Source organism: Dermacentor variabilis, chromosome 4 (assembly GCF_050947875.1).
Source record: "Dermacentor variabilis isolate Ectoservices chromosome 4, ASM5094787v1, whole genome shotgun sequence".
Taxonomy (NCBI): Eukaryota; Metazoa; Arthropoda; class Arachnida; order Ixodida; family Ixodidae; genus Dermacentor; species Dermacentor variabilis.
In genome coordinates, this window is record NC_134571.1 from 211,245,524 (window position 1) to 211,258,798 (window position 13,275).

The 13,275-nt window shown below is 48.3% G+C and overlaps 1 protein-coding gene across 3 annotated transcripts in view; it reads left to right on the forward strand.

Annotated features, from left to right (window-relative positions):
- The window catches only part of LOC142580095 (adenylate cyclase type 3-like), a 416,897-nt gene that overhangs the window by 364,835 nt on the left and 38,787 nt on the right, over positions 1–13,275 (forward strand). For all 3 annotated transcript variants that reach the window (XM_075690881.1, XM_075690880.1, XM_075690883.1), the window contains 4 exons: positions 4,744–5,087; positions 9,280–9,358; positions 10,217–10,375; positions 12,044–12,190. In XM_075690881.1, the coding sequence (XP_075546996.1) occupies positions 4,744–5,087; positions 9,280–9,358; positions 10,217–10,375; positions 12,044–12,190 (729 nt within the window). The remainder of the gene's footprint in view (positions 1–4,743; positions 5,088–9,279; positions 9,359–10,216; positions 10,376–12,043; positions 12,191–13,275) is intronic.

The window sequence follows — 13,275 nt, forward strand, 5'->3', positions numbered from 1 at the left end:
GCCTCTCCAGGTCAGTGAGCATGCATTGCAATTGGTCCCCTGAGTTACTAAACAAGGCAATATCATCAGCGAATCGCAAGTTACTAAGGTATTCTCCATTAACTTTTATCCCCAATTCTTCCCAATCCAGGTCTCTGAATACCTCCTGTAAACACGCTGTGAATAGCATTGGAGATATCGTATCTCCCTGCCTGACGCCTTTCTTTATTGAGATTTTGTTGCTTGCTTTATGGAGGACTACGGTGGCTGTGGAGCCGCTATAGATATCTTCCAGTATTTTTACATATGGCTCATCTACACCCTGATTCCGTAATGCCTCCATGACTGCTGAGGTTTCGACTGAATCAAACGCTTTCTCGTAATCAATGAAAGCTATATATAAGGGTTGGTTATATTCTGCACATTTCTCTATCACTTGATTGATAGTGTGAATATGGTCTATTGTTGAGTAGCCTTTACGGAATCCTGCCTGGTCCTTTGGTTGACAGAAGTCTAAGGTGTTCCTGATTCTATTTGCAATTACCTTAGTAAATACTTTGTAGGCAACGGACAGTAAGCTGATCGGTCTATAATTTTTCAAGTCTTTGGCGTCCCCTTTCTTATGGATTAGGATTATGTTAGCGTTCTTCCAAGATACCGGTACGCTCGAGGTCATGAGGCATTGCGTATACAGGGTGGCCAGTTTCTCTAGAACAATCTGTCCACCATCCTTCAACAAATCTGCTGTTACCTGATCCTCCCCAGCTGCATTCCCCCTTTGCATAGCTCCCACGGCTTTCTTTACTTCTTCCGGCGTTACCTGTGGAATTTCGAATTCCTCTAGAATATGCTCTCTTCCATTACCGTCGTCACTGGTACTGTATAAATCTCTATAGAACTCCTCTGCCACTTGAACAATCTCATCCATATTAGTAATGATATTGCCGGCTTTGTCTCTTAACGCGTACATCTGACTCTTACAAATTCCTAGTTTCTTCTTCACTGCTTTTAGGCTTCCTCCGTTCCTAAGAGCATGTCCAGTTCTATCCATATTGTACTTTCTTATGTCAGCTGTCTTACGCTTGTTGATTAACTTCGAAAGTTCTGCCAGTTCTATTCTAGCTGTAGAGTTAGAGGCTTTCATACATTGGCGTTTCTTGATCTGATCTTTCGTCTCCCGCGATAGCTTACTGGTATCCTGTCTAACGGAGTTACCAGCGACTTCTATTGCACACTCCATAATGATGCCCACAAGATTGTCGTTCATTGCTTCAACACTAAGGTCCTCTTCCTGAGTTAAAACCGAATACCTGTTCTGTAGCTTGATCTGGAATTCCTCTATTTTCCCTCTTACCGCTAACTCATTGATCAGCTTCTTATGTACCAGTTTCTTCCGTTCCCTCCTGAGGTCTAGGCTAATTCGAGTTCTTACCATCCTTTGGTCACTGCAGCGCACCTTGCTGAGCACGTCCACATGTTGTATGATGCCAGGGTTAGCACAGAGTATGAAGTCTATTTCATTTCCAGTCTCGCTGTTCCGGCTCCTCCACGTCCACTTTCGGCTATCCCGCTTGCGGAAGAAGGTATTCATTATCCGCATATTATTCTGTTCCGCAAACTCTACTAATAACTCTCCCCTGCTATTCCTAGTGCCCATGCCATATTCCCCCACTGCCTTGTCTCCAGCGTGCTTCTTGCCTACCTTGGCATTAAAGTCGCCCATTAGTATAGTGTATTTAGTTTTCACTCTACCCATCGCCGATTCCACGTCTTCATAGAAGCTTTCGACTTCCTGGTCATCATGACTGGATGTAGGGGCGTAGACTTGTACAACCTTCATTTTGTACCTCTTATTAAGTTTCACAACAAGACCTGCCACCCTCTCGTTAATGCTATAGAATTCCTGTATGTTACCAGCTATATTCTTATTAATCAGGAATCCGACACCTAGTTCTCGTCTCTCCGCTAAGCCCCGGTAGCACAGGATGTGCCCGCTGTTTAGCACTGTATATGCTTCTTTTGGCCTCCTAACTTCACTGAGCCCTATTATATCCCATTTACTGCCCTCTAATTCCTCCAATAGCACTGCTAGGCTCGCCTCACTAGATAACGTTCTAGCGTTAAACGTTGCCAAGTTCATATTCCAATGGCGGCCTGTCCGGAGCCAGGGATTCTTAGCACCCTCTGCTGCGTCGCAGGTCTGACCGCCGCCGTGGTCAGTTGCTTCGCAGCTGCTGGGGACTGAGGGCCGGGGTTTGATTGTTGTATTCATATAGGAGGTTGTGGCCAAGTACTGCACCAGGGTGGCCGATCCTGCTCTGGTGAGGGAGTGCGTTACCGGTTCTGGTCACCGGGATCAGGCCACACTCCAGGCCTGTTAATGCAATTTTATGAACGCACGGATTTTTTTTTAATCCGGTGGAAAATTGCGCGGCACCGGGATTCGAACCACGGACCTCTTGCACGCGAGGCGGGTGTTCTACCTCTACGCCACCACTGCACTGTCAATGTCAATACGCATGTAATTGTTAGAGATAACAGGAGCGAAAGGTGATCCATTCAGATAGTAAGTATTTACAAAAGAAGTACCGGTGTTCCGCGTTGTTCTCATTATTTACACTAGTTAACATTAGGTTCATTGCACCGTTACGTTTTGCACCCGGTAAACTAATAGTTAGGAGCAGATTGAATCGTCTATTGATGCATCAGACAAGCACATTATCTCCATAGTAACAACGCAGTATCGCGTAAAAAGTGTTGTAGATGATGAAATTGAAGCCGACAGAACAATAAGTGTCATGTTATATCACGATAACGACGCCATGACCGAAACATTACTGTACCACCAACTGAGTTTAGAGGAGGCTAGTTCAACAGGCCGACCAGATTAGCGCGCCGTGCTTCGGTCGAGTGTTCAGTGGCTTTTCCGCCACATGCAGAACGAAGAAACAAACAAAAACTCGTCGTTCTTTCTGTGTCCATCTTCCATAAGTTCTGCTGCTCCAATCCTAAAACAAAAACTGGCACGCAAATTAGGGGTTCACGTGATCGGATAAAGCACAAGGCTCTCACAGACTGCTTGTATCCTGGGGTTTTTGTATTTATTTTGACAACTTCAAAAGGTTTGCTTGAGTTCACTACTACAATTTCAGGACTAAGAATATGCTCAGAGACCGCATTTTGCGGTCCAAGTTGTATAGTGGCACATTGCGCACCCGTACTTTCCCAGTTCCTCCGGCAAGCATGAAAAACTGTCGGCTTTGTCAGCTGCGAACCGGGCCTTCAGAAAAAGGAAAACCCGCCTGCTGAGTTGAATGGCATCGTGATCTGCCGGCACAAACTCCGGCCACCGATTTTCTCGCATTATTTATTTGTTTTTGTGAGTGGCGGACAAGCCACTTAGCAATCCGCGGACGCATGACGGGCGAGTCTGGTCGGCCTGTCCGTGAAACCCGTTTAATAGCACACTCGGCGTCGCAATCGTGATGTCACCAGACATTACCGTTGAGACAGTGAGAGGGTGGATTTCTAGGTAGCGTCACATCATATCCTCATGAAGCTACCATCCACGAATCCCAGTAGCATTATAAGCTCCATGTTGGACATAGCCCGTAAGTGACTCGCATCTGAATAGGAATGCATCTGCACTCGGTGCAATGGTTAGTGTGTCAAAGACATACCTTCACCTAGCACCTCATTCCAGATCCGCTTAAAAGTTGCTGTTAAATCTGGAGCTTTGAACTTCATTTGCATAAAGAAGTTCTCCCCTTTGCTATTCGCACAGGGGCCGGCGCACACAAAAAATTCGCAGTTCCGCCGGAATGGCGAAACACCGATTGGGATAGCAAATTAGTAGATAGCAGTACGAAGTAAGGATATAGTCTTATCGGCCGTATAAACTTGTAAACATTCGCTTACTAACTAAATTAACGATGATACAATGTTTAAGCGTGACTCAATGAGGACACAGATTCAGCGCTGTATTTGTGTGTCTGCTTCTTTCTACGTCCTTGTCCAGGTGCGCTTACACATTCTATCATAGATTCAAACGAACGAGCCCGTCAACGAGCTTTAATTAAGTTAACCAGCACGGTGTCACCCGCGCACAGGTAAACATGACCACGCATCGCTCGATGACAGCGGGAACTGTCTGTGAAAACGCTGGAATCGGGAATCGCGGCAGCAGCCGCGAGCCAATTGACCTCCGTGCATCTGTCGCTTCAACGCGTACGAAATGTCGAAAACACTGCGCATACGAAGCTACTGGCACTACGCGCACTCCGCAAACATCGCAGATCGCTTTGAAGATGAGGTCCTCGTGGGCGCACACTTCAGCTACGTATCAGACCGCTTTCAAGACACACGAGCGCCTGAAACGCGTCCCTACAGCGTACGCCAAAGGCGTCTACTACGGCGTCCGCGATTCGCATGGCCAATGCCGTAGTACGCGCTGCGGTTGTCTCCATTCTGTACGGAGCGGCAGGCGAGCAGGACATCGAGGCACCGTAGCAGACCCCGGAGAAGTGCTTCCCGGCCTCAGCCCCCGCCTCGCGAACCACAGGAGAGGGGCCGCTTCCCTCGCTCGCGCCCGCGAGATTGAACCGCGTTCGCCGGCTCACCCTCACACGCTTTCACTCATACGGAACCTCATGGCGACGGCAGAAATGCTCCTGGAATGTCCATATAATTGTTATCGCAATAAAACAACGCCGTCGTCGTCCTAATTGTTGTTGCGGCACTGAATGACGTTCCGCTGTGTCGCAGCTTCTGGGCGCGAGCAGCGGAGGCGTCCAGCCGACCACCGACGGGGGGAAGCCGGAGGAGGAGCGCCTCCCGTCGTTGAACACCGCTCGCCACTCCGTCAGCGTGGCGGCGCTGGCGCTGGTCGCCGTGGCGGTGCTGGTGCGGCTCAGCTACCTGACCAAGCTGGCCTTCGTGGCGCTCCTGTGCGCACTCCAGTGCGCACTCTGCCTGCTTCCCCCGCTCAGCGAACACTTCAGGGTGACGCCGCCAACGCCGTCATTCGGAGGCCAAGTCGTCGGGCTGGTCGCCGAGACAACGGAAGTCCTGACCACAGCTCTGCCTGTCGACCAGCCGAAGCTGCAGCAGTGAGTAGGGATGACACCCGGTGAACTGCCCGCGACGTAGCCCGAAGTGTTAACGTGCTGGCGTATTCGGTATTGTGCGAGATTTTCTACTGTAATCTGCAGAAGTTTTGTATTCACACGTTTGTTTCCGTATGCAGTTCAAACAAAGGCGGCTCAGGAGAAAATAAGTTTTAAATGCGTAGGCATTTCTTTGTTTACCCAACGAGAAAAATGGTCCGTCCGTCCACCCATCTGTCCGTCTGTCCCGTAAGACGATCGCTTTCAAGATAGCGCCCGCGGCAGCAAGCGAACTCACCTTTGTGGTACCCCTCGCTTAGGCGACGAGAACACTATCGGCACTCGCCGCACCCTGCCCACGTCGCAGATCGCGTTCAAGACAGGGGCCTGCGCGTCTCTCTTCAACGCCAACTAAGCGGCGAGAACACAACGCGCGAAGCTATCAGCGGTCGTCGCTCACTGTCTTCATCACTGATCGCTTTCAAGATACGGTTCCCGCGGTCGTGCCATACGCAGGCCCAGCAGCACTACGGTTGATCACGGTTCATGATGGTTCCACGCGCATAGGTAAGGCGCTAAAGAGCGATAACGACTTAAAGTAGTCGGAAGGTCATGAGCGAAGCTGTCGCCGCCACCCGCAGTACTTTGCTTGCGTAATAAATTCACATTGCGGCACTGTCCACAGCAGCTCGTGTGGCAACAATGCATTCGCTTACACTGGCCGGATCAGGCTTCATAACATTGGCAATGGCACCGCGCTGTGCAGACATGAGCAAGGAGCACAGTGCTTACGCATACTTAAACAACTTCCAGAGGAGCCCCTGCGTGATCTTTTTTTTCTCTCTTTGGCAACGGAATGAACAACATATCTATTTGCTCTTGTTTTACGTTGTTGCGTTAAATGCGAAAGTTTTATTACTAAATCCTCTGCAAGACTTCCCCCTCTATACATTATATGTACGCATATGTTTACAATTCTTCATAGTTTCGTAGTCAAGCCACAGTACGCAACGAAAAATAACGGTGATTCTTGTACGCATTTCATAAACCATAACAGATAATAAATCCACGCGTCAAATTAACCAAGCCAAGCTGCAGATTACTGTAAGATTAGCCACAAGAACTTAGTTGTGAGTAGTCTATTATTTTTAATTCTATATGTGGTTTATGTTATTTCGCCCTGTGCCTTAGCGCTGCGAGCTCTTCATAGGGACTGTCTGCCATACTTTCATAATCAACTGTCTCGTAGCGCACTAGAAAGCCTACCGTTCAAAGTGTCTAAAAGTGCAGTGTTTCTATCTGAAAGCGGGCATAAATCTTTAAAACATCTGCGTAGTCTCTTCTTAAAACTGTGTTTACACATGACCGCCGCGCTGATTAGTGGGCGCGATGGCACTTTCATGATAAACACTAAATAAAATTATGGCCTTAATAGTCGTACTCAGCACTAATTGTATATGTCATTAGTTGGTATTTTTTCGCAGTCACTAATAATCTCACGTGTTTCGTACAAGCGCAGTCTGTGTAGTATGCGTTTTTCTGTTGGCACTGCTGCCGAAATCTGAGCCTTTTGTGCTACAGTCCAGCAGCAGGCATAATGTGATAGGAAATGCCTACAGTGATTTCGTGACAATGACGGCGCACTTTCAAAGCGCAACTCATTTTCGGTATCCTGAGCGCCACAGCAACCCTTGCACCTCTCCCACAACGCGACTTGCACTGAGGTCGGTCACCGTCGTGACAAGAGGGCGTGGACCCCGGGATGCACCACAGCGTTCCTCTGCACGAAGGCAGCGCCACTTTTCAACCCACGCTAACTACAGCTAAGAAATAAATTACTCTATGAAGCCAGCAAAAGTAAGAATTCGCGAGTAAAATTAATTTTTAACCAAGGCATCAATCCATCTAAGCAAAATAACTGTCCCTGCGTGGGTTTTAGGTCTCGTGATGGCACACTGCTTACTTTGCACTGCTTCAGCGCCAAGCGGCGCAATATGTCATTTTGCGCCCATTTTTCTAAGCAAAATTTAAAATATCATTCCTTGTTTATGGATTAAAAGAATGCTCGTTCCCGCCAATGTTACGTGCGATCTTCTCATTCCCACGACAATTCGGATACATGTTCTCAACAGTGCACAGCCCATTTTAACAGTATCACCAACTGAGTGAACGCATCCTCTTTATTGCAGAGGTCTCTTGCTCGCCCCGAATTCGAAATCCATAAGAATATGCCGGACCATCGGAATATGTTACGCCTTATACGTGCATTCTGAGCGCCAGTAATCTGAGTAACTTACTAAGAATGCAAAGTTAACGCGCATTTCTTGTAGTTTATTAATTGGGAGACTAAAGGAAGTGTGTCGACTGGGGAGCTCGCTATACCAAATTATAAGCGTAGAAACAAGCTAAGAGAACCTTAAACGAGGGGAAAATACGGATGAAAAGGAGACCAACAGTCAGGACGTTTAACGGTTGCTTAGCGTGCGGCAAACTCGCGCGCTTGCATGCATACATGAAGGGCACTGGACATTCTGCCCCCTAGAAATGCAGCCACCGCAGCATAGCATCTCACCCCGTGCTATGCAGCAGAACGCCATAGCTGCCGCGGCGGGCAATGAACTGCGACGACAATAATGCGAACCTCAGGAGAGGAAACCAGTTGTTCAATCCACGGAACTAAAAACTGGTCAGCCACATTAAAAATGCGGCTGTATATTTCGTTAGCTAAGCCGGAAAAAGAACATACGAATTTCTATTGAGAAGCCTGCTCAGCAATCTTGAAAGCGTAAAAATGCCAGAACAGAGAAAATTTCAGAGAATGTGTCAGTAAGGCACACAAGAATGACGACGAATTCATCGGTCACAGAAATTACTGCAGAAAGAAGGGCTAGTTCAAAAAACAAAATTATTGAATATCTCCTGCACATTTAGTAAAGCACTGGCAGAGAACAGAACAACATTCCTTCTCTCCTGTTCGTTTCCTGTTCTTACTTGAGTGGACGGGAGCTGTTCAATAGCATCAGTCGCAGAAAAATATTGCGCCGCAAGGCTTGCGCGCAAGCTTTCAGCCATCCACTCAAGTAAGTCGTCAGTGTTTTGCATAGAGTGGCTGGTCACTCTATTCAGATCACTTGTTCAATGCCTGTTGGAGCCTGATATTTGCCGGTGTAGTCAGTCCGCCAGATTAAAACAATGTGATTAATCAAAGCAAGAGACAGTTTTTCAGGGTAGTACATCTGTTCAAATCACAGGCATCAATTGGAACACATGTCACACGTGCCTGTCCGCACTTAACCTGCCATCCATGCAGCAGCGTGTAACGTCTGCTTCTGGCGACTGGCTCCGGTGGAGTGATCGCTCTTTTCAAGAAAGAATTTGATTCTTCGCTAATTTAAATGCAATTACTAAAGTATGAGAGTTAAAATTGTAATAACTCTTTGTCATGGAATGCAGATCTTGAGGGGGGAGACAGGACGTGGCAGAAACGCAACGAGAACTAAGTTCCTGGTGCTTGCAACAAACGCGCTTCAAAAAGGGGTGCTCACATCATCCACCTATTCACCCATACATGCGTTCAATATACAATTTAGTCTCGTTGCGAATTCAGTACGGCATAATATCTGTGGCACCGTTGAATCGGTGCACGTCGAAGAACCGCAAGTGGTTGAAATTGTTCCGGAGCCCCCCACTACAGCGTGCCTCATAATCAGATCGTGGTTCTGGCACGTAAGACCCCAGAATTCATTTCTTAATAATGAATCCTGAGCTCCTCTGTGAAGACGTATTATGCTATTATATTACGCTAGTTGAGACATTTATTACTCTAGTTTAATCATTTATGAGACTCCTAACAGCGGATACCAACTGCAGCTGGCTGCTTCGCTATGCAGCCCTTTCGCGCTATTGCCAAAAAGAAGCCTCGATATGGGCCGCTGTTCTAGAGAGACTATACCTATATACGACGTTCTTGACTATTCAGAACAGCGCATTAGTGAATGCTTTCCTGGAGGCAGACTCGAATTGAGGGTCGATAAATTCCACCGAGTGCAATCTTGGAGACTTCTGAGGAGAGGAACATGCGGCTTGTTTTGGTTCTTGGTGTATTTTCTATAGAAGGCGCTGGCATCAAACTAAGTGAACGGGTGGGTACATCTGGCCTTGCGCTTGTATGAGGCTGAATTCCTTCGTTGCGCAGGCGTCTGCTCAGCCATGCCGCCGTGCAGCTCATCTACCTGGTTGCCATAGGCTTGGCGCTGGCGGTCATCTCGAGGCAGGTACGTGCTCACTCGCCAAGACTGACGGAAAAGTGGCGACGGTGTTGAACTTGAGAGGAGGTCGCTCAACTCGTGGTTCATGCCACCAGCGCACAGTGATACAAGACGCAGAGAGAATGCGCAGACGCCATAAGACTACAACAAAATCGGTCACTTGACACTGTGCCACGTCAGGCAGAAGCGATATCAGGCACCATTATTAGCGCGCACGCGTACCCAATCCTTTCAAACCAATTCAATTTATTCTTTATTTTTACTCTTCAGTACGGCAAAGAAGATGCTCTATTTATTTAGTTGGCAAGAGAAACTCCTACTAACGCAGGGATCTTCCTTTTTCATACTAAATCCCTCAAAAGCACCAAAGGAACAGAAAATGGTGATACTTTTATTAGCAGCTAAACGGAAATTGTTTATGTTAAGTCAGATGGCGAGTGGTATGCATGCGCGGTAATAATGCTGCTTGGCATGGTGCCTGCCTGGTTTAGTGCAGTGTCAAGTGAATGCAGTTAAGCGAGGGCGCCTTCTCCCGTTTGATATTGCGCTGACAATATGAATCACGAGACTAGCGGATAAACAAGAAGAAATGGGGTTAACCGAGGGGTCCGATTGTACTGGCGTTCACATCTTCTCATATTAGCTGTATACTGTAATTATTTTTCTTGTGCGTATGCGATGATGGAAGAATACCGTATATTTAATTCAGCTAGAAAATGGGAGTCTATCCTGGAATCACAGCTAACCATGTTCTGATGAATACAGAACAAGAATGTTCATACTTGGGTTAAAGCAGTGGTTCTCGCACGCGTTCCGTGTGCATAAAAATGTCACCGCAACATTGACGGCAGCGTGCCGGCGCAGTTCGAGCTGACTTCGCGGCGGCTGTTTTTGTGGCGGAAGGACGTGGAGGAGCAGAAAGAGAAGGTGGCCGACATGCGGCGCAAGAACGAGGCGCTCGTCTACAACGTGCTGCCGCCCCACGTGGCCAAGGTGTTCCTCGGCCGTCGGAGGCTCGACGAGGTGAGCCATCGTAGCACGGGGGATGCAAACCTGCCACTTTTGGTGTCATTTGGAAACCAATGCCGATGCACAGTACGCTCACGGCATCGCTAATCACTGCGTCTCTCTCTCTCTTTGCTAGCGCTTGTTTTATTCACGCAGACATCATCATCAGCCTGGTTACGCCCACTGCAGGGCAAAGGCCTCTCCCATACTTCTCCAACTACCCCGGTCATGTACTAATTGTGGCCATGTTGTCCCTGCGAACTTCTTAATCTCATCCGCCCACCTATCTTTCTGCCACCCCCTGCTTCGCTTCCCTTTCCTTGGAATCCACTCCGTAACCCTCGATGACCATCGGTTATCTTCCCTCCTCATTACATGTCAACTCGCGTTTGTTCCCTCACCCAATCTGCTCTTTTCTGATCCCGTAACGTTACACCCACCATTCTTCTTTCCATAGCTCGTTGCGTCGTCCTCAATTCAAGTAGGACCCTTTTCGTAAGCCTCCTGGTTTCTGCCCCGTACGTGAGTACTGGTGAGGCGCAGCTCTTATACCCTTTCCTCTTGAGGGATAATGACAACCTGCTTTTCGTGATCTGGAATGCCTGCCAAACGCACTCCAGCCCATTCTTATTCTTCTGATTATTTCACTCTCATGATCCGGATCCGCGGTCACTACTTGCCCTAAGTAGATGTATTCCCTTACCACTTCCAATGCCTCGCTACCTATCGTAAACTGCTGTTCTTCTTCCGAGGCTGTTAAACATTACTTTAATTTACTGCAGAATAATTTTGAGATCCACCCTTCTGCATTGCCTCTCAAGCTCCGAGAGAAAGGATATTTGAAATAGAGAAATTTAAACCAAGTTGCGTGCAGTTTATAAGTGCATAAAATCCATAAGTACAGTTTATAACGTCCTCCTCCTCAGCGTCTCATCAATCATAAGCTTGTTCTTGTTCACTGAAACGACGGTTCCGTAGCAATATTAAAGTTTATAGAAGAACTCTTAGTAATCTTTTCTTAGCATTGCCATTCTAAGGGCTCGCTCACACCGCCGACTCGCAAAGGTCACGCAACCAAATTGATCGCAAAGCGACTGCTCATAAATGGCCGCTTTAGTGGAAAGGCGATTACTTTGACTCATCGCTCACTGCTAGATTTTTCGGTCACGCCACTTCAGTGGTAAAAGCTCCTGAACCAAACAGCTGCTCAAGAACGGGCCCTCGTGGAAAGAGCTAGGGCGGCGGCATCAGCCAACGGAATTCCGCAATAAGAATCCGACCACCTTTTTCCTAACTCCCCTCCCCTTTTCTTGTCAATAAAACCTTTTCACCATCGTCATCAAGAACGGGTCGTCTGTACGCGCTGACACTTATTTTACGGGGTGATAGCGGCACGAGCTGACATTATGAATCGCGAAGCATGTTGGTGTGGTTACGGGGAGGTCGTGTTCCCGGTTTGAACGCCTGAATCCGTGAATCGCTTCCTTGATCACTAGTCGCGCTCACTTGCACTACCTCTGTCAAGCGCTGGTGCGAATGAGTCGTAATAGTCTTGCTGCACCATATCTACTCAAATTAAATTGGTTACCTTGAGTCAGTCCTACAAGAACAACACTAACATATCTGCAATGAAGTCGCCGCGACTCAGTGCTACTAAAACTTCGTGCGACGCCCACTACGCAGGAGCTGTACAGCAAGAGCCACGACTCCGTGGGCGTTCTGTTCGCGGCCATGCCCAACTTCTCTGATTTCTACACCGAGGAGTCAGTCAACAACCAAGGACTCGAGTGCCTTCGCTTCCTCAACGAGGTCATCTCCGACTTCGACGCTGTACGTACGCTAGTGCTGCACTCACGCCCTCTGAAGCTCGCAACCGATTATCGTGTATGCCTGTGACCAGCACTTTGATGCGTCAAATGGCCCACTGAGCCAAAAAGCCGGCGGCGTCTCTAGCAGCGCAGCGGCACTTTAATTCACGTTGGCTGCGACGCCATGGCCCGAGCGCGTCTCGACCGAGCCGAGTGGGCGAAAGGGTGCACCTGCTGCCGCAGTGGCGCACGGGGCATCGCCCTGGTGCGTCTGCCTGTGAGCGTCGCCGCGGCATGCTGCGCTGGCACCGCAGCACGCTGCTGCTGCTCCCTGCAGGCGCGGACAGCACGTGCCGGTAGGGGGCATTGCTCGCAGCGCAAAACGCCAAAGACCACTCAGCGGCGTTGAAGTGGATGCTAACCACAACTCACAAGAAGTGCTTACGCGTTCCTCGATTTTGTTGTAACCGGCGCTTGTGCCAAGTGTGACAACGCTTTTTTTTTATTGTGAAAGCCTTGGGTGACTAATACACCCGATGCCCTTGAAAAAGAAACGCGTCGTCCGGTCCAATGGTACAAAAACTGCCATCATCAGCAATGGCTAATACCCTCTAAGCAAACAAAAAATGCAACTGCTCATCCCTCTCGTTATGCAGAGGCTGCAAGCACTCATCAAAATGAAGAGTACAGTGCGTACCTTCATTGTAATCACGCATGCAACATACAGAAACGCGCCGTCTAGTCGAGTGGTACAAAAGAAATCATTTGATCTCAGTGGCTCATAACCCCGTAATATTGGGGCTACAAGCGCTCACAAAGTGAAGCGAACAGCGTATGAATTCATTGAAATCACCCGTACACCACACAGAATAGCGTACGTTTCAATCCGCTGCTGAGAGAATGCAACATAAAGTCGACGAAAAACGTCGTTGCCGTGAGTCTGACCGCGCTATGCGAGCGCGCGAAGCCGCAGCTAAGCGTCGAAAACGAGCCGAAAAAGCCGGACTGCTAAAGCAGTAACGCGACGATGCGAGACAACGCCTTACCAAGTGTGCAGCAGGCTTTCGCATTTACGTGTTATAGTAGTGTAACATGCTACGGAACTTA